The sequence below is a fragment of the Falco rusticolus genome, chromosome 4, assembly GCF_015220075.1.
Source record: "Falco rusticolus isolate bFalRus1 chromosome 4, bFalRus1.pri, whole genome shotgun sequence".
Classification (NCBI taxonomy): Eukaryota; Metazoa; Chordata; class Aves; order Falconiformes; family Falconidae; genus Falco; species Falco rusticolus.
In genome coordinates, this window is record NC_051190.1 from 45169422 (window position 1) to 45190903 (window position 21482).

The following is a 21482-nucleotide window of genomic DNA, read 5'->3' on the forward strand; positions in this document are numbered from 1 at the left end:
CACTTCCGGCAGGCTGGAGGACCGCCGGCCCATAGAGCGCGACTTCCGGAGGACTGAGGGGCAGGGGCAGGCCGGCTGAGGGGCGGCGGGCCCTGTGCTTTCCGGGGACGCGAGGCGGCAGCTCCCGGCCTGTCGCGGTCGTTCTGCGGCTGCCAGGGCCCGGGGAGGGCCAGCAGCAGGACTCCTGCCTGGCGCCTTCCCTGCCGGAGCATTGCTTGGGCGCTTTCAGTCTGGGCGTTGTGCTCTGTGAGAGCGAACGGGCGGGGGCCATGCTGCGGCACAGGGCGGGCCCAGCCCGGGGGGTCCACACCGCGGCCATGGCTGCCAAGGGAGGGGAAGGGCCCGCGAGGGAATTCCGTCCTGGCACTTTCGGTGTGGGAGCAGTCGCTGGACGTGTATAGCTTTGAAGCTGGCCTCCATTAGAGCGACCAAGCACAGGGACCGTTTCCTTGGCTCAGAAAGCAGGGAGCCCCAGGTTTGTTGTGCCACATGGCTACCAAGGGAAGGTGAGGGCCAGCACCAACATTCCTCCCTGGCACCTTCGGTGTGGGAGCAGTTGCTGGGTGTTTCCAGTGCACGTTTGGGCTCTGTTAGAGTGTGAAAGCACAAGGACCATGCGACAGTGAGGGAACCATTTTCTCGCCTCAGAAAGCAGGGAGCCCAAATTTTGTTGTGGCAGTTCCATGGCTACCAAGGGAAAGTGAGGGCCAGCAACAGAATTCCTTCCTGGCACCTTCTCCAAGGGAGCAGTGGCTGGATGCTTCCAATGTTCAAGTGGGCTGCATTAAGAGTGTGAACGCACAAAAACTGCAGAAGTGAGGGGACCGTTTTCTTGGCTCTGAAAGCAGGTAGCCCAAGCTTTGTTTATGTCAGTTATATGGCTACCAGGGCAGGGTGAGAGCCAGCGCCAGAAGACCTTCCTGGCACTTTGTCCAGGGGAGCAGTGGCTGGACATTTCCAATGTTCAAGTTGAGCTCCATTAGAGTGCAAAAGTGAGGGGAGATATATTTTTTCTTGGCTCAAAAAGCAGATAGCTGTAGTTTTGTTGTGACAGTCACACAGCTAGCAAGGCAAGGTGGGAGCCAGCAAAAGAGTTCCTTCCTGGCACCTTCTGTGTGGGAGCAGTGGTTGGACTTTTTCAGTTTGGGAGCTGGGCTCTGTGAGAGTGAGAAACTGAGGGGACCGTTCTGTGGCTCAGAAAGCAGGTGGCCCAAGTTTTGTGGCACCAGTTACATGGCTGCAAAGGGAAGGACTCTTAAGTGCCCAGAGACAGGAGTCCTGGGGTCCTGGCATTCACCCTGAAAATGGTGCTAGAGGCTGGGATCGCAGCAGGAGTGGGCAGAGCCAAGCGTTACAGAAAGGGCATTGGATTGCTTGCTTAAGTTGCAGTGTCTAATATTAGCCACAGGTCGTATACTTTAGAAGCCCTTTCAAGAAGGACAGGGATCCCAGGACAGCTTTCTCATCTGTAATCCCCTGGAGCAGCACACTCAGTAGCAGTCCTTTGAGGTTTGTAACACAAATCCTGCCAGGCTGCAGAGGGGAGACAAAATGGCACTTGGCTGCTTTGGTCTGTACTTAAAATAGGAACAAAGCTGCTCCCTTGTGCCTTCCCACAGAGCCTAGAACTGAGGGGAGGGGGGCGCACAGCATCTGAGGCTGCTCATGGTGTCTGCACCTCTCTTTTTCCTTTTACTTTCACAAAGCCATAACTTTTGCTCAAGCTACTGAACTTGAGCATCAGGCTAAAACCACCTCCAGGTACCCGAGGTTGTAAGGATACCCAAGGACAACCAAACTGGACTGGTAAACGGCAGGAAAAATGTGCGAGTGAGGCAGTGCAGTGGACACCAGCAGCTGAAGTGGGTAAGTGGACTGCAATAAGCATGGGGATGTTGTTACACAGGGCATCTGAGGCCCCTCCATCAGCCTAAATATGAGAGCTGAGAAACCAAATAGCACAGTAAGGGCAGACGCCGATGTCAGAGGATTGCAGTGGATATGGCAGTGGGAAAGAAAGGAAGTGGAGCTGTGTCAGTGGGCCATCACCTGTCACCTGCAGGATTTAGGGCAGAGCCCCGGTAGCAGATAGCTGTTGAAAGACAGGTTCAGGAGAGGGACCCGGTGTCCCTGAATAAAAATTCTGCATCAGGCTTGAAATGAGTGAAGAAACTGTGTGGCATCAAGAGTTGAGGATTATCTAAGTGGGAAAAAGGAAAGCAGATGAACAAAAATATCCATACAGTGTTACCAACAGGGAGCTGCACATTATCTCCCTAGGGAATAGTGTGATCAATGTTATTGGAATCTCTTGGGATGATATTGACCCTCAAAAGGCAACTGTTATTCCAGAAAATTTGTAGAAGACACTGCTTTTTTGCAGGACTAGCCATTGGTGGAAGGAGAGAGAAGGGACCTAGAAGGTTTGCAAATGTATATAATCTCTTCCAAATCAAGACATTCTTTAAATCCCACTAGCTATTCTGTATTTCAAGGTAACTAAGATGGCAGAGATCTGCTCAAAGCAATCTGAGCACTTGATGTCTGGGAGGGTATATGAAAGAATTTTTCTTGGTGAGTTCATGTTGCTTATTATACTTTATGAGAATGTAAAAACAAGTCAAGGATCTGGGTACAAGTCACTGAATCGAAGATTTTTCAATGTTACCACAACACATGCGATATATGTCGGCGCTTCCAGTGTAAGATGGCACAGTGAACATCCAGTGTCAGAAGAACCTGTGTGGTGTTTGTAAAGGTGCTGGAAGTAAAGCTAAGCTCTTGCTGTTGTAATGTTCAGCCTCCAGTGGCCTTCAGAGAAACAGGATCTGAAGCATTTACGTGCACAGTGCATTGTATTATTGCATTATACTTTGTTAAGCTGCAAATGGAGCTGGACTCCTGGTACACCGTAATAATGTAAATGCCCATTACCTTATTGACCCCAGCCAATGCTGAAACTGTGCCAGTCAGGTCTAGCAAGCAGGCAGATGTTGAGGTGCCCAAGTGGAGCTAGAATTCATAGTCTCTAAAGAAGGGGTGGCCAGCAGACTTGCAAGTGTTACCCACTTTCTGTGAAGACATGAGGATTTTTTTTTTTAATTATGTAGCTTAGCTGATTACACAAAGACTTTATTAAGACTCCTTAGCCTGTCAGGGTTAGGAGTGTTGGCAAGAGTAATGTCACCGACTTAGAACAAGAGCATTTCTAGAGGGGAGGTTTGGTGCATTAAGAATGGTTGGGCTTTCTCTTGAGAAGCATAGTACCTATCCACTGTCACCCTCGCGACCTGACCATAACCATGACCATAACATGCCTCACCATAATCTACAGGGAAGTAGGTTTCTGAGTTTGTCTGCTACTGATGACTCCTTCCAAATTCCCAACTTTCTCTGCTTTGACAAAGTGACATGAAGTGATAATCAGAAAGGCTTGTTCCAAAGGACAGTCATGTTAGCAAGAGCATTTTGTCAGATTTCAGCTGTAAATAATTGCGTGGTCTTCCCTGAACGATCTGTGCAGTTCCAGTTAGACACTGCCTCACAGCATCCTCTCTTAAGATCTGAGGAACTGCAATATCTACTGAAGACAGCCTCCCCATTTCTTCACAAACAGGAAGTTTTCAGGAGTAGATGAACTAATCCCATGGTTATGCTGTGTCTTGGTCTTGAATTACAATGGCTTTGGGATCCTTAGGACTGATAGGTGCACAGAGAAGATGGTAGGATGAGGTGTCATGAGAGTCACGACTCGGAGTGACTTGAACTTAAAATTTAAGGTTCCAGCTATTCTCCACACTATAACTGAAGTCGGTTTTGTTGGTGGGAAGGTGGAGCAGTACTGTGCGCTGCATCACATGGGAGCACTCACCTCACCACCCCCCACCCTGGTGCGCACCCAGCTGTACGCTTATCAGCCTTCATTTATGTTTGGAGTTTAATTAGACCAGGGCTGTGTGTGCAAGGACTCCGGTTTTCCACACGAGGGTGCTGTCAACATGGGCAAAGGCCAGACTTCAGGGTTTCCAGTAGAGCCCATCACATCCCAGCATCGCACAGGGACATTGTAGCCTAAGGACAGTGAGGCCCGGCCTGTTGAGCAGGATTTCAGAGGGTGACTTTTTCATAGACTATAACTAGAGGGCTTGTTTGACATCTGAACACAGTATCATCCTTCTCACAGTGGGCAGCTGGTGGATAAATGATTACATTTTAAAGAACCTGGGTTTCTTACTCTTAAATACATTCCAATATAAATACTAACCCATCAGGGGTTCAGCAGCCTATGTTCTGAAATGATAAGTGATTTTTAAGTACTTCAAATCCCAATTATTTCATGAAACAACTTGAAAAAGATATTTAGAGACTGTTTGTCCATCTTTGTGTTTCAGGCCTCTTTGGATGTCTCAAGGTACATATCCCAAAAAGACTGGTGCAAGGGAGCACTCTCTACAGTGGGAGAGAGGAGCAGTGTTAGCACTCGTAGTCATAGTTCAGAATTCACCATGATTTATACAACTGCCGAGGCACGCATGGGTCAGGGCTGCTCACCAAGGTTTTGTGTCCTGTGTTGCTTTGCTGTGTGGAGCCTTGCAGGCTTGTGCTGTGCTTGATGCTGCTGCAGGTCTGTGTGTTGCTGACTCTCTGGTGATTACACAGGCACCGCTCCTCCTGAGTGGCAGGGCTCACACCTCTGTAACTGAAAGAGTCACAGCTAACCCACGAAACAAAAAGAGACAAATAACACCCTGAACACAGCCCCTTCCTTTGCTCTAGTGGTCTTAGATGTTTTTGTTTCACCCTATGCACACGCTGAAATGAGCAGATTTTTGCTCATGGAAGGCCCAGTCCCATTCCTTTGGAAGCCAGTGGGAGTTTTTCATTGACATCAGTGGGCTTTGGATCAGACCCAGAAAAGCTGGCTTTATAAACGCAGGCGCTGCAGGTCAGGCACTGTTTGCAGTTGGTTGCAGTGATGCCACGCGATGAGCTGCAGGACTGCTACCTGCATTGAGGAGCACTGGGGTCCCCTCAAGGCTTGGCTGCGATATGGCCAGAGGTTCCTGACATGACTGTAACTCCAGGGCCCTACTTCCTCGTGTACATATATTCACTGATACATTTGCCTGGATACTCATCTGTTCGTGGCAACGTGGCTACTGGACCAGAAACTGGTTTTGAGCCATCAGCTGCTACCAGCTTGATTGTGTGTTGCGTGATTGGAACCGAGCATGTGGACTGAAATGTGTAAGTGAGAAAACTGCAGCAAGTCACTGTATGTGTTTTGAAATTTTTAACGTTTCTGTCTACGCAGATATTTATAACTATCCTCATCATAACCGTGCTGACTACAGCTTTAGAAAAGTCTGGAAATAAAAGAGCCAATGGACAGCATTTTAGTAAGATGAGAGAATGGTCTTAAGTGCTCCAAGAATGCATTATAGCACACTGGCAAACAATAATAGTACACATGATCTGTACTCCCAAGGCTCGAAACAAGAATGATGGGGTGGAAATTTTTTTGGCCTATGTAACACAGGATGACAGAATAGATCATCTTAAGGATTTTTTTTTTTTTTTCTGGCATTAAAATCTACACAGCTGTACTGCAACGATTCCAAAGCTGCGGTCAACAGTATTAGCTCTTTCTCCATGTTTTGACTGAAATAACGTGTAGTACTTCAACTGCTGTTTTTCCATATAATGAGCAGCTGCACCTTGCTGAAGTACCTCATTTTTCTCCCCCTTTTTTTCCTTCACTTGTGAAGAAAATGCTGGGTTAAATTAAACTCATTAATTGATGGGAAAAGGTGAAATGTGCAACATAAATGGGTTCTGCATTTGCACCTGCACATGGGGCAGAAATGGCATCATCCACGCAGGTGTTTCTAGCCTGCTCCATGTCCTGCTTGGGGCATGATTTTGGGGTTTTAGAATATAATTGTGTGTGTATGCGTTCCTAGTTGTGTTTAAAACGCATTTTTACACTAGTGATAGAACATATGCTTGGGCATGGAACCAGCAGATTTGTTGCAAAGAGCTTTAGGAGAGAAATGGAGGTAAAAGAAAGGGTTACAGGGGAAAGTGGGGAAGCATGCAGGCAAGAAGAGGCCCAGAAGCTGGCTGGGCAGGGTGGCTGAAGGCTGGCTTTGCCATCAGACTGCAAGAGGAGCAAGGGTCTGGTAAAGGCTGGCAGCACTCCTTTAGCTTTTCATTTGCACTCATGAGAGGAGCACGTAAAATAACCATTAGGCTCGTTCATTACCATTTCGTTCTCGCTTCGGCAGCTGTAAATGGCACCATGTGAACGGCAGCATTACAGAAAATGAGGGTTCCGGTGGCGTCGTTCTGCTGGGGCTGCCCTGGCGGGTCACTCACGTGTGCTGTCCCGGCCGTCCCCCCCCCGGGACACTCGCACCCCCGGGGGGGCTGCCCGGCCAGGTGCTCCCTGAAGGCGGTGCCGCCCCCGGGCCCCCCGCCCCCGGCGAGGCGCGGGCAGGGTGAAGCGCCCCCGGGCCACCAGCACCTGCCTGCCTCGCCGAGCGCGCCGTGCCCGGTGCCAGCCCCCCCCGCCCGAGGGAGGCCGCGGCGCCCTGCGCTCCGGGCCCTCCCGCCCGCGGCGGCGCTGAGGCCGGGGGGCCCGGGCCGGGAGGCGGTGGCCGGCGCGGGGCGAGGGGGGGCCCGGCCCGGCCCGGCGGTGAGCGGGTCCGGCCCCGCCCCGCGACCGCCGCCTCCTCCGCGCAGGGGCCGGGCGCGGCGCGGGTCTCCGCGGAGACCGGGTGGGCGCCGTCCCGGCGGAGGCGGCAGGGGGAGAGGTAACGGCGGGGGTCCGTGGGGCTGGCGGTGCCCGGGCTGAGTGCAGGGGGGGCGGCGGGGCGGGGGCTGCCTGGAAAGGTGGCGGGGAGGTGGCGGTGCCTGGGGGCCGTCAGTGCCTGAGGGGGAGGCATGAGTGCGTGAGGGGGGCTTGTGGTGCGTGAGGAGAGTGGGCGCCAGTGCCAGAGGGGGGGCGCCAGTGCCTGAGGGGGGGTTGTGGGGCGTGAGGGGGCGTGAGGGGGGATGTGGTGCCTGAGGGGGGGATGTGGTGCCTGAGGGGGGGCATCAGTGCCTGAGGGGGGGCATCAGTGCCTGAGGGGGGGATGTGGCGCGTGAGGAGAAGGGGAGGCAGTGCCTGAGGGAGGGGCGCCGGTGCCTGAAGGGGCTTGTGGTGCCTGGGGGGGGTTATCGGTGCCTGAGGGGTGGTTGTGGTGCGTGAGGAGGGGGGGCGGCAGTGCTGGAGGGGGTCGGTGCCCGCGGCGGGGCGGGCCCGGGGGCCGGTGGCGCCTGGTCTGTGAGCGCGGGTTCCCGCTCGGCCGGGCCGGGGGGTTCGGGCCGCGGCTGCTGCGGGCGGCCCCGACGCGGCGGAGGCGGGGGGCGGGCCGGGGGCTCTGCTGCAGGAGAACCAGCGGCGCTGCCGCGGGGGGTGCCGCGCCCGCAGGTCGTATGGAATCAATGCAGAAATAACGGGTTGTACTGAGCTGCCTTTGCGGCCAGGAGGGTCAGCGCAGGCGGCCGCGGCGGAACTGTGAGCAGCCGTTCTGTCCCCCCGCTGCTCCTGGCTGAGCTTTCGGGACTTCACTCTTAACCCGTGGCGTGAAAAATGGTGAGCCTGAGGGGAGATGTTCTTGCTGGCAATGAAAACTGTTCCTAGGGAAAAGGATGGCAAAGCTGGCCACGAGGCTGAAAGACTGTAATTTTTTTAAAAAGATGGGTGTAATGTAACATTTAAATAGTATAAGCGGGGGGGGGGGGGGGGGGGGGGGCGGATCAGTCTTGGCTTAAAGTTCCAAAACCCCCCAAACTAGATGCTTAGTGATGAATACCACTTCTGGCATCGTTTACAGCCAGGTCAGATGGTCGGTTTTAGGAAGTGCTGGCCCTTGAGTAAGGCTGAAGTCGGGTATTGGCATGAAGTGAGCGTTCCTGGGGTAGGTAATGATGCTTCATGTAAACTCAGATATCTGACTTTTCTAGCTAGCCACATGTGGAGAAGGTTGCTTATTTATCAGCATCTAAAGGTAATTCCCTGTTTTGCAAGTGTAATGTGAAGTTTACAAGGTAAGTTTTGCAGAAGTCAGATGGAGGGTGTGCTTGAGAGGACAGACGCGGTGATGTTTGTCCCCTGAAGGAGCCATCTCTCCCTTTGGCCAAAAGGGACAACTGGTTGTGAGATCTGAGACCGCTGGTGATTGATGTATTTACAAGCTTGGGCTTATCAAGATAGTCAGGAAACTTACAGAGACTTAAACATGCAGAGGAGCTTTCCCTCCATTTCTGGTTGTTTTTTGGGGTTGTTTTTTTTTTGTTTGCTTGTTTTAAAAGGAAAAAGCTTACAAAATTGTTAACCTAAGCTTGTCTGTTGGAAGATAAAGACTTTGTGAGATGCTTGCATTCAGAGCAGCAAAGAAGCTGGCAAAATTGAAAAGTGCATCTGATGTTAAGCCAGAAGTGCTTTTTATCTAGAATCAATGCTGCTGAGTGAGCGTGGTGGTTTGACAGTGGCTGAATGCCACATGCCCACCAAAACCGCGCTATCACTCCCCTCCTTAACTGGATGGGGTAGAGAAAATACAACAAAAGACTCGAGATAAGGATGGTGAGATCACTCAGCAATTAACCTCACAAGCAAAACAGACTCGACTTGGGGAAATTAGTTTAATTTATTACCATTCAAATGAGACAAAACACGCTTCCCCCCAACCTTCCCTTCTTCCAGGCTTAACTTAATTCCTGATTTCCCTACGTCCTCCCCCTGAGTGGTGCAGGGGTATGGGGACTGCGGGTTACAGCCTGCTCTCCACATGTTTCTGCCACTTCTTCCTCACACTGTTGCCCTGCTCCAGCATGGGGTCCCTCCCACAGGCTGCAGTTCACACACTGCTCCAGCGTGGCTCCCCCACAAGGTCTCAAGTCCTGTCAGGAAACTTGCTTCAGTGTGGACTCTCCATGGGTCACAGCTTTCTTTGGACATCCCCCTGCTCCAGAGTAGTGTCCTCCACGGGCTGCAGGTGGATTATCTGCTCCACAGCAGACCTCCATGGGTTGAGTGAGCCTGCCTCACAGTGGTCTTCACCAGGGCTGCCGGGGAATCTCTGCTCCGGTGCCTAGAGCTCCTCTTGCCTCCTTCTGCACTGAGCCGGGTGTCTGCAAAGTTGTTGCTCTCACAGTGTCTCACTCCTTTCTTCTGCTGGCACAGAATTATTTTTTTTTTTCCTTCTTGGTACTCAATCCCAGAGATGCTGCCCACCATCGCTGATTGGCTCATCCTTGGCCAGCGGCGGGTCCATCTGGAGCCAGCTGGTGTTGGCTCCATTGGACACAGGGGAAGCTTCTGGCATCTTTTCACAGAAGCCCCCCCTGTAACCTGCCCCCCCCCCCCCCCCCCCGCCATGCAAACCCACTAGAGTGAAGAATACTTGTTCTGGTTTATTAGCTGTTACAAACTGGTGAACTTAATCTAAAATACTACTTTTCTTAATCTAATTCTTGTGTTAAGAGTTAAGGAGATGAAGCAGAGAGTAGAGATTCTCAGCTTGATAGCTGCTTCCAGGCAGGAAGAACAAATACCTGCAATGAAAAATTATTATTACACTGTCCTTCTGTTACAGTCCACCGAAATCCACAGAAACTGGATTTATTTTTGCAGTCTGTCAAACAGGTAATTCAGAGAGACTCAGATTCTCTGTTCACATGTGGCAAAGATTAGATTCCTGCTGCCAACTCTGCAAGCTACGCTTGAGGAATTAACGCTGTATTTCAGCTCTTACCAAAATAAAAATGTCTCTTCTGAGTTGGTGCCCTGTTCTTCAACAGTGTCTGGGGAGACCCTACTCTACCAAGAAAGAGAGACAAATGGTGGTGTGTGGGAATGTCTAAACTGCCTGCTTTTACCTCCCAAGTCTGCCTGGGGACACCGACCTGTCTGGACTCTGAAGCCCAGAGGTTGTGTACTCATGCAGACATCATCACAGGCTTAAAAGGTCAGGTTTCTAGTATGCACTTCTTGGGCAGAAATAGAGCTGAAGGCGGCTTCATTTTAAGGGAGTTCCTTTTCTTGTCTTCATGAGGTCACCAGCTTGATGGAAGCTTGTGGTTTTGAAGGCTACATATGGTTTTCTGATATCATTTTGAGTGCAGAACTTAAATGGTCTCTGGTCTGAAGGAGAGCACAAGCTCTGAAGAGTCACTATCACAACAACATCCAATTTTTTATGGACCTAGCAGTATCCAGTAAAAAAAAACCCTGAACTATATCAGTGATTCTTGCAATTGAGAATTTTTCTGAAAGGCAGCTGATGTGAGGATCTTTGATTACATTCATGAGCCCAAGAGGGCTCAAGAAGCAAAAAGGTGTCGGGGAAGTCTGATTGCTTTCTGTCCTTTGAGATACACATCAAGAAAATTAACAATATTTTCCTAAATTTTTATTCTGTATATTACACCAGCTTCTGTAATATTCTGAACTCTTCCCTGCAGAGCTTTTGGGGAAAAATAGCTTTCTATTTAGATAAATTTTTCTTTTCTGGGATGTGTATGGCAAAGAACATTACTTCCCAGGCCAGGGAAGGAACTGGATGCCTCTGTAGGTCATGCACTTTAGCATTGTCTGATTCTAGGAAGCAGCATATATGGGCTCAATATACAAAAACCAAACTGCAAAGCAGTTATTTCTACTTGTGAGTAGTGGTTATGGTAAATGAGTGTTTAGTCAGTACAGCTGCAGCTGGTAAGGCTGTAGCTATCTAGGGATATTTCTGAGCTTTGCCTTGTTTTCTTCCAAGGTATTTATAACCATGGGACTAATCTTTCTGGAGAGAACTGTACACAGAACTAGTATAAAAGAGTCTGGTTTGTCACTGCTGCTTGCAGCAGATCAATGATCTAATGCCTGTTCTGTAGCAGCTGGGTTGCCATGTATCTGGGTTATGATGGTTTGTCAAGACTTTGGAAGCAGTTGTTTTAAAACAAAAGAACTCTCAGGGAATCTTCGTGTCTTAATTCATAGCCAGTTTTTTCTCTGCAAGAGAGTAAAACGCAGCTAGAATGCTATTGTACACCACTTCTTCAGGTCTAAGATGAGTAGGGAAAAGTTTTGTATCCTTGCTACTCACCCTTAAGAGAAATACGGGAGAAACAAACAATGTTTTAAGTGATAAAGGGTTAGTTGCATATATACACTCAGAAATTGTTTGGGGTGCATATATAATCTATTTAGGCTTAATTTTGAGTTCTGTTTGTTTGTTTGTTTGTTTGTTTTTTCAGGTTCCTTTTGCAGAGACCAGTAAAGACTTGATGCCATGAATCCAGATATTTCCAGGTATGGTATAGCCGTTGGACATTGGGAGCTCAATGCAGGCATTTTCTGCAACAGTACAGTTTGGTCAGCTTGAGCTGCGTTTCTGAAGTAACACCTTTGCCTTCCCAAGCCACCTGTGCTTTTCTCTCCTACCTTGCTCTGAGCTTGCACAAATGATTTTGAAACCAGGTGGTGAGTTGCACTGAGGAACCAGTGTGGGGTGAAATCAACCCTGAGTCAAAATAAAGAAAGTTTAGGTTTTAACTCAAATCTCTTTTTTTCAGCCTGGTTCTCTGTGAAGCCTTGTAGTGGCAGTGAATTGGGAGTGCTGGTCAGGAACGGGTGGAGGCCAGGGTCTGGTCTTTGATGGCAGTGTTGGTTTACACTGGCTCTAAGTTATAAGGAACCTGGCTCAGCAGGGGTATCTTTTCATGCTGGAAAGAGCAGCAGTTTCATTTTAAGAATTGTAGTAGATCTCTCCACCCATTGATACAATCTTAAAGCAAACACGTCTGTGTTTTCCCTTGCCGTGGTTGCCTGTGCTCCAGTCTTTGGCTTTGTTCAGGTGAAAGCAAACTTACAAGACATGAGGTTGTAGAATCTCAAAGGACTAACATCCACAAGTCAAAACAAATAGTCCATCTTGATTTTCTGTACCATGGGCTGTAACTGCATGTACTCGTTCTCTGAAATGCTGAAAATTGAGTCTGTATCTCATAGGACTCTGGAAAAATCACATTTTTATAAAATTTTGAGTCTTTGGCTCTCTCCAGACGTTGCTATGACATAACAAGTACACACTAAAAGCCAATTTAGAGAAGGGAGTGCAGTTTTGAACTGACTCTAATTTAGCTGTGCATTTAGAGCCTGTTGATAAGAACAAAAATGTAATAAGATTTCCAGGGTCAGGATTGCTTATTGTGCTCTGCGTTTTATCTCCTGCTTGTATTTCTAATGTCTGTTCCAGGTTTCTTCCCTGTAGGAGAAACCCCATGCTTTCACCTAAGGGGAAAGGGGAAGCCAAGAGTCTATCTGGTAGAAGAACTTACTTTAAAATAGATTGGTCTATTTTAGATCATGTAATTACTTCCTACTAGTAAAGTGAGTTATCCTCTTTCTAGTTAATATTATTAGCGTGCTCGAACACTTCAATGGAATGTGTCACAGGTTTAGAATTTATACCACTGTTTTCCTTGCAGTGCAACATGCTGCAGGCTGTGTTGTAAAAGCTCCAGCTAACAGCCTCTAGATCTGGAGTCTATCTGATAAAGAGGTGTACAGCAAACTCTGCCAGGAGCTGGGGCGCTGCATCCTTGCCCAGCAGGGTATAAAGCCCCCGCATGCACAATGCAGGTTCTTGTTCCAGCGTGTTGGGGAGCTCAGTTCCAGGAGCCATGACCTGGCCCAGAGTGGTCTGGTGCAAAGCTGCCATAAAGGGCTACAGTGTGCAAAGCCTTGCTCTGCACCAGTTGCATCCTTGCCATCAAAGGAGTAAGGTCCTGCTATGTACTCACGGTGTGCCTCAGTGGTGGTCCTGGTCTCGCACGCTGACCTGGCTGTGGGCTGTTTTCTGCAGATTGCTGAACTATGTTGAAAGCCCTGGTTCCATCTCCGTGACTGCCCTCCTCTTTCAAATAAAGGCTTCCATTTTATTGGGAGTCTCTATTGTATGCGTGTATTAACACGCATAGTATTTATAGTATGGTATATATCTGCATTGAAGTTTTAATATTTAATTCCACTGGCATTCCATGACAGATTGTTCTTAAGTAAAAAGAAATGAAATGCCATCATTCTCTCAGTTTTGAAAAACCACAGAAGGCTGTTTGTTCTGTTGGGGGTAATTCTTGTGGTGTATTCATGTTTACTGAGGAGTACCCCTTAGCATGTTTGTCCATAATTACACAGCAATGTGGAGAATCCAGTGCATATTTTCCACTCCTTTGTCCAATATGCTTTAGTTTTAATTAATTCAAGAGTAGCTTTCATTTGTAAAAATAGGAAATATGCTCAGAGAACCAACTGCAGTAATTCCATTAACTTCAAGATTGATTCAGCTTTTCCTCAAATTGGTTTTGAGAACAACTAGTTTCTGTTTTAAAACTGATTTCCAAAAATCAAGAAATTCTTCAAACATTTTGCTTTGTGGGGTTGTTGCATGGATGGCCACAGAGATGGGTATGGCATACACCTTCCAACCCAACAAATGCCAAGGCTTTGAATCAAAATAGGTAAGACAAAACCTCCCCCCCCCCCCCCCCAAAAAAAAAAAAAAAGAAATCTTGAAAGAAGTAAACTACAGGCTCTGTTCAGGTTATTTTTTTTTGTAATAAGCGGTGGGTTTTTTTACTCCGGGGATACTACCAGAGCTTTTTGGGCAGCTACTTCTTTATTTTTCATTTGTCTTTCTTTGTACATATATGAAGTATAGCCTCCTTCTGGAGGATTTGAAAGATGTTGTCTCAGAGTTTGTGTTTAATGTTTTCAAAGAAAAGATCAGAGGAATTTTTCTGTTTACAGATGATTCTGAAGTAAAAGCATGAAGGCAGAATTCCCAAAATAATAATTTCTATGTGATTTTTCCAGTGAAGTGATTTGTGGTGAATTGGAACAAGGAGAAAGTGACCCTTAGTATCTGTATTTTAAAAATAAACCCTGAGCTCAGCCAGCGTGAATCAGGGCTGTGCTGCAAAAGCCAGAGGTGCTGGCTTGGTGCAGGGGGATCCAAGTAAGTGGCTGTGGCTGTCACTCTGGGCTGTGCTCAGGGCTGGTGTGGGCATGATTGTCTCAGCTGAGGCAGGGCAGAACGACTGGCTGCAGTGAAGAGAAATTAATGTGGGTATTGTAGAGAGACTGGCCCAGTGTGGAATAAATACGGTGCTTATTTGTCACGATCCCCTCACACCTGCAGTAATGCAGGGACTCCTTGTTAGCAGAGCAGGAGGCAGAATCTGCAGCTTAAAGAGCAACTGTGTTAGTAAGAAGACTGAGACGACTGCCTAGGCTAAGCAACCTGAAATAAACGCTCTGTCTGCGTTCGGCAGACATGAAAATGGTCCCGTTGTACATCAGATTCAGAAACCCTCCCATAACACCAAAACTGCTGGATAAATAGCACAGTGTGGCTGCAGCCTTCAAGATAATGACAAATAATACACTGTCCCATAACGAGTTGTGCACAGTTGTAGTAAGTAGGTTCTCTTCAGGTTAGACACTACTCCAGCAAAGAACAGAGGACAGTCAGTGCCTGTTGAAAGAACCTGAGTTTTACATTCTGCTTTGTAAGCTATCCATATTCCAGGGCTTTTAAGTTATCTGTGCTAATCAGGAAGAATTCGTATGAAATTTGTTTTTAAATAACCATCATCATATGATAGATTGCATTACTCATGAAGCAGTAATGATTGTGAAACGCAAGTCGCAAGTCTTTTAATCTTGGAGAAAGGGAAATCTTTCTATCTGTTGCTGTTTCTTTCTCAATGTTTTTAATGTATTTTGCTTTTGTGGTAATGTTGGGAATGTAGATGTTATTCTCAGATAAGGTTTTAAGTTTTGTGTTTTGAAATGAAAAATAATGAAAACAGGTACTAGTTTTAGGGGTATAAGAGTGTTGTTTTAAAAAATCTTAATTTTAGACTAATTAGATTTCTTCTTTTTTTTTCTCTAAGCTTTGGAACAGCCTGGGGAGTTTATGGGAACAAATACCTGGGAAACTGATGGAACGGTTGATACTGAGATTCAAAGCCAGCACATACAAAGTAATTAAAGCCCATGCGTTCCCTGCATGAGGGAGGAGAACAAGGACTGTGTGAAAAGTCATGCTCTGCCTCTTGTAGGTGTAATAGGCTGTGGTACAGGATGCCTCCCTCAACTTCATGCAAACAAATTCATCCCGACTGACAGATAATCTGTGTTGGCATTCACGATGATCCAATTCCACTTTGATGTTTTATCTTTGCTAGATCTGTGGCAGAGGAGTAACACACATCTGTTTCTTTGTCTTCCTTATTTATCACAAGTGATTCTCTCGTTTTGACCTAAGATTAGCAGTTCAGGAGTTCAGTGCTTCACTTAGCTGAATGCTCTGAGCTGCTGGTGTGATGAGTTACAAAACGTGTCTTTGGGGGAAACGGTCCATTTTGGGGAGGCAGAAGCATAACCGAGTACTTGCAGGGGTTGACTGTACAAATAAGGAGCAATGATGAAGCTTTGCATTGCAGGGAAGTAGAAACTTTAGATGAAACTAAGGATGAATAGCTTCTGATGGCTGCTACAAACTGCAGAATTAAGCATGTGGCCAGAGGTGGCAGGGCTTAGAAGGGGGAGAGGTTTCCTGGAAGGGAACAGAAAGGCTTGCCAAGGTTGATTCTTAGAGGACAGACTAGGAGAGGGCCATCAGACCAGAACTGTACAACTATTTAGAAATATTTATGCTTTGAAAGGGCTGAGGAATCAGGTAATGTATTAGACAAGCATTGCACTGTCCCAGGAGCTGAAAGAGGCTTTATTGAGAGCTGTGTGGTATTTTGATTTGACTTGGGTATGGCTTGGAAACTTGAACCTACTATCTACTTACTGTTTTTCCCAGTTCTTAAGTTAGAATTAAACTTTTCGAGGCCTGATAATGTGATTGTTGAGTAACAGGGGTAGTGATAATTAGTTGAAAAAATTCAGTTGGCACTAGAAAAGATGTCTGGGGTATGTATTATATCAAAAGGTCTGGGCAAATATTTTCTGTTTCTCCAGCATCTGAACCTCTATGCACAGGACCTGGGTTATAAGGCCAAAACTTGCCTCTGGAAGAGTGCTGAGGATCTCACGAAAAAGAAAGAGATTTAAGCTGCTTGTGCTTAAAAGTTTTGATACTTATTCAGTGTGTATTCTCACAGTGTGATTCCTTCTTGTCCCATTCTCCTTCCAGAATCTGTGAAAATGCTTTTATTAGTGTACAAACTGCTTGTTAGAACAGTCTTCAGACATAAACAGCATTCCTGCTTGGAGGGCTTTTTGGCAGTTCTTACTGGCTGTGAGGAAGGCCTTGCTAAGACTGCCTGACTCGTTTTGTTTGGTGCTGATTAATTCAGAGAAAGGAGACATGAGCAATTCAGGTGGAAGTAAGCTCCCTCTTGAATTCTCTCTGTGATCTTCTGACCTGAATTCTTAGCTTACTGTGGCCTGAAGCCAGTAACTTGATTTTCTTCCTCAGTTTTATCAAGTGATATCGGTCAGTGCCTGCTATATCTACGGCGGGACTGGAGGAAATAGCAGGCAATAGAATAAAGAATGAAAGAAAAAATCCGAAGAAATTGCTGGGTGGCTCGTTTGAATTTTGTAAGTGCCTCCTTGCATTTTGCATTTGTACTCTCTCAAGAAACACATGTAGATCTGGGTATAGGTGTGTTTATGTATTTTGTGGAGATATTCTAGCTGATGCTTTGAATGCCTCAGTTGCCTTACTTGGGCACTAGTTGTGTCTGATGTTCTTACTAAGATGTATGGTCTGTAGTTTTTTACACAGTGGTGGTAGAACATGGTGTTCTTGTGCCTTATCAAAACAATCAGCATGCAGTCTCCTGTGGTTTCTTGTTGAAAATTTTTTGTTTGTGGAGTTGGTGTTCGGTGGCAGAATACTGATTGTTCCCAAGTGTCAGGACAGCGAGGTTTGTGTTACCTCACCCTGCCCTGGAAGTAATAAAGGAATGTTACTTCATTTAATAATACAGCCATGGGGTAAGCACTAGACCGAGCCTGCAAGGGTCTTCAGCTTTTGTCTCTGCTGCTTTTTACACTGGTAACTCACAGCACTTTATTTTGGAGACTGTTTTGACAGTGGGTGCTGCACTTCAACCCAGGTTTCTTCAGCCTTAGTAGGGAAGCATCTCCAGTTTTCTGGAGGAGGACTATGTATGGCAGAAGCAGCTGTGGTGTTTCAAAATATGCGTGTAAGTTCTTGGGGTTTTCTGAAATTTCAAGAGGGTAGGTTTTGGCTTGTTCAGGGATCTGCTTGGCAGGATCTCACGGGAGACTGTCCTGGCAGGCAAAGGTGCTGACATCTGATCAATCTTCTAGGAAAGCCTTCTCCAAGCAGAAGTGTAGTCCATCCCAACGTGCAGGAAGGCAAACAGAAATGGTGGGAGGCCTGCAGGGATGAACATAGAACTGTTGATGGAGCTCAAACACAGAATGGAAGTATCAGGAAGGTGGAAGTGGGGCTGGATAGCCAGGAGGAATCCAGATGTGTTGCCTGAGCATACAAGAATGGAGGTAGGAAAGCAGTTTCTCTCCCCAAAACTCAGCAGGAGCGAGGGGTGTGAAGGGCAACCAGAAGAGCATCTGTTGTAAGTACACTGGCAGCAAGAGAAAGGCTAAGAAAAAATCAGGCCCACTGCTCCAAGTACCTTCTGACCAAAGAGATAGTGAATGGAGGTATTCACTGCCTTTTCTGGTGGTGGTTTTAGCTGGCTGAACCAGTACTTGTTCTTTTTACTGAGCAAAACAAAGGTGGTGTACTCATCCCCCTCAGTGAGGGATGATGGAGTGAGAAGAGCTGTCTGATTTGCATTCTGACGTGGATGAGTGACATCAGCTTGAAAGCTGTGCTGTTGGTCATACCTGGCAGGCTGCTTCGGAGCCAAGCACTCACAGTCAGAGCAGCCTAGCAACAAAGACGGCAGCAAACAGAGCACAAGGTATGGAATTTAGTATGTAATTTATGCTGGGTAAGGAAGACGTGCACTGGGGATCTAGGTAAGCAAGTCTGTCTACTTGCTGGACTTCTATTTGCAGCTTTTAATGTTTGTTTGGGCATTTTGTGCTTTTCCTGGGACAGAGATCTCCCAAAAGACGGTTTATATGAAAATTGTTGCCTTTGAACTGAGCAGCACATGATCACCCTGCACCAAGGTATGAGACAGGGTTAATTTTGGTGAAAAGCTGGAAAGCCTAGGAACAAGGGCAGAGCAGCCCAGCTCTCTCAGTGGGCTGAAAATGGATGCTGTCTTAGGGGGTTGTGGAGGCAAATTTTGCGTTTCTGCTTTTAAAGTTAGGAGTGGAGAGTCAAGTTGTTGTTGGACTCGTAGTGGAAGTAAACAAATAGTGAAAAGTTCCTTGAAGAAGCTGAAGAATTGCAAAATGGATTTATTCTTGAGAGGGGAGAAGATGTGAAATAATTTCATAGGAAATGTCAGCTGGTAGGTATGTGAGAACATCTGAAAGCCAGGAAGTTGAGGGTAGCTGGTCATTGGTGAAGAAAAAAGCTGTGCACATAATTTCAAATTTTCAGCCAGCTTCCAAAGAAGAGGATATGCAGAACAAGGTCTGGTTGAGGAGAGTGAGCCTGGAGAATATACTGTTGATGATTACGAAGGGAAGGGGGTTGTCGTTTTGTTTCTTTCACTACTAGTCAGAGTTGAAAAACAGTGTTATTTAATGTAAAAACAAAGGGGAGATTGTGCCGGAAGTTATGTTTTTAGGGAAAAGATAAGGACTTCCAGAACCAGAAGGAGATGACAAAGCTGGGGAATGGAGGAGAAATAAAGCTGCAGGTAAAGAGAGATTTGTACCCAAGATTCATACCAGAATCTGTCCATGCGATTGGAGATTCTGCATCAGTTATGGCCAGAGTAAGCAGGCTTGTAATAATCTCTAAAAGAAGTTTGGAGAAATGGAGGTGTAAAGGGTGGTGGATTTTGTAGGAAAGTTACTTTGACAAAGAGAGTAAAGAGAAGGCATGCCAGGGGAGTGAAGGTCAACAGGTGGTTCATGGACTGAAACCGTTAGGAAATATTTTAAATTTTTATTGCCATAGGAGGACATTCTTAGAAGGATGTTTTTCTTAACTGATAAATTTCAGCTCTGTCCCTTGGACACTGTCTGTCCGTGGCTAAATTCACTTGCTAAGAAAAGCCTTAAAATGGTGAAGAACCAAGAGAGGGATAGGGAAAGAGAGGGATCTCAGGCAAAAGAAATGTTGTTATGGATAAGGCAATATCAAAAAACAGGTATGACACCAGGATGGCTAACAGGGATGGGGAAATGGAAATGAACGTATCAAAGCTGGAGTGAAATTTGAAAAGGTTACTGTATTCCCTTCAGGCGGGAGGCTGGAACTAGCTAATCTTGGTCTCAGCATGCTGAAAATAATGGTACATGTAGTGAATTTTGGAGCAAAGATTTTTTTTATCTATAAATTTCAGTAGATCTTTAGTGACAATACTTGATACATGTTAGAAAAAATGTGTGAAAAACATTGGGAAAAATACATGAAGAAAAAATTATCCCAGCAACCCTAACCCCAGTATTGTGATCTTTAGTGTGAAGTTTTTACCGGAATTTCTGCATGAGAGGTGCAGTAAACTTCATGTCTGAACTTGTAACTTCTGTTGAATTCTTGAATAATTGATTTCTTAGCAAAATTAGTTAAAGGTTCAAGTGCATAATATGCAGTGGTAACCCAAAGGCAGAAAGTATGGACCCCAGAGTAGGACTAGAATACAGTGGCCCTTCCAATCTGAAATAACAGGGAACCTTCATAAATATGCAGAGGACTTTTTGTGATCCCAGCTGCTTCTCAGAAAGATAGGACAAGTCTCTGCATTTTGGTTTCCAGCATGTCAGTGTTTAAGAGGCTTTTGTTTTTAATGATTTTAGCCATAGTCCCATGGAAAAAACAAATGGACAAGCAATGTAAACGCATCCTTACGGTGGTGTGCTTCCACATTAACTAGTAATTTCCCCTGTGGCACTACTGTGCTGATGGTGGTTAATTTAAGTCATGGGAAAACTGGCTGTACCAGGAAGACTTCTGCAGGAATACCGGTGCTGGTTCTGGCAGCAATGTCCTTAGCATGATGCTGCACTTAAGCTAATAAAGCTTCGGCAGACCGAAACAGCTTGGCCCAGAGCCACTCCAGGGGTGTTTGTACCACCCAACTCTGTGGCATTGTCCACCTGCAAACCTATATTAATCCACCTGCAGACAGTGGACCATCTCTGGTATAATCGGGAATGGAAGGCCTTCATAGCCAGATGAAGAGGAATGAGGTGACCTTGAATACCACAGTGTGCAGACTTGTGTATTTGGGGACTAACAGCAGAAATTTGTCTTAAAAAATGCAAGTGTAAATGCCATACAACTCCTCTCAGAAATCCTGTTCAGAAACAAAACCAGGAGTGTGCAAAGAAAGGGTTTCTGTTCCTCTGCTCTAGCTAGTTGTATTAGCTGTGTACAACAGAGAGAAGATTAGAAACAGTGGACTTGTTTAACCTAGACAGCGAACTATGAGAGAAAAGTATTCTATAAACAGTAAGAACAACTTGTTTCTGGTGAAACTCAGTGTTAATGTAAAAACAAATGGCATTAAAATTCTTTATAGTGGTTATTTGGTACCAACCAGATGGTTTAGGAATAGCTTTCTAGTATGAGCAGTTGATGCAAAGGCATTGATTCACCCCTAATATAGCTTGGTACCCTTATGAAGGGATGATTGTTGCCTGTCATAACAAAAAGCTGACAGTGGCCCAGTGAAGTCTTGTCTCTTCTGAAAATTAACAGCCTCCTGAGGTAGAAAGGAGGAGGAAACAACTTAGCGAGTTGTATGGTGGAATGTGGAAAGAAGTTGGAAGTTCAGTGCTATTGGGTTCAGAATCCCTAAGCTAAGACCAAAACGACTGTCGCATCGGTGTTACCAGTATCTGCTGCACTGTTAAGGCAGAAGGAGGAGAGCTGGGGGAAGGAGGAATATTGGTTAGTGAAAAAGCAAATTAAGAACTCAACTGTAAGATTTAAAAAAAACCAAATGGATCTTTTTCTTGTTTTAAAAGCAACTTGAAAACTCCAATGTAATCTTTTATTATGGATCTTTATATTATCTGAACAGTATAATCAGTGAACAGTGGCAAATCTAATAATGTCTAGCACAACGCTGTAGCTGTAAACTGCAGGGCAGATACCGCACCTAGTCTTCTTCAGAGAGAATTACCCAGTTCTTTACAAAGACTCGTAAGTGTTTTCTCTCTCTGCTTCCCTTCCACCCTTATCGCTTATATTCACATATGTAAATTTACATGAGTATTCATGTGCCTGTATATTAATGTTTAGCTTGGGAATAGGTTCTGTAAGTGAAGCAGCAGAATAACTCTTCGAAGATGT

General features: G+C 46.2%; 1 protein-coding gene across 7 annotated transcripts in view; it reads left to right on the plus strand.

Moving 5' to 3' along the window:
* The first annotated feature begins 72 nt into the window (after positions 1-72).
* LOC119147552 (ceramide synthase 4-like) overlaps positions 73-21482 on the plus strand; it is a 48284-nt gene continuing 26874 nt past the window's right edge. Inside the window, exons 1-3 of one of the 7 annotated variants that reach the window (XM_037386714.1) lie at positions 73-1570; positions 1707-1866; positions 11299-11353. In XM_037386714.1, the coding sequence (XP_037242611.1) occupies positions 11334-11353 (20 nt within the window). In that variant the 5' untranslated portion in view covers positions 73-1570; positions 1707-1866; positions 11299-11333. Of the gene's footprint in view, positions 1571-1706; positions 1867-6679; positions 6816-7476; positions 7640-11298; positions 11354-16549; positions 16664-21482 lie in introns of those variants that run through there. The other 6 variants (XM_037386712.1, XM_037386715.1, XM_037386716.1 and 3 more) reach the window with 6 other exon arrangements.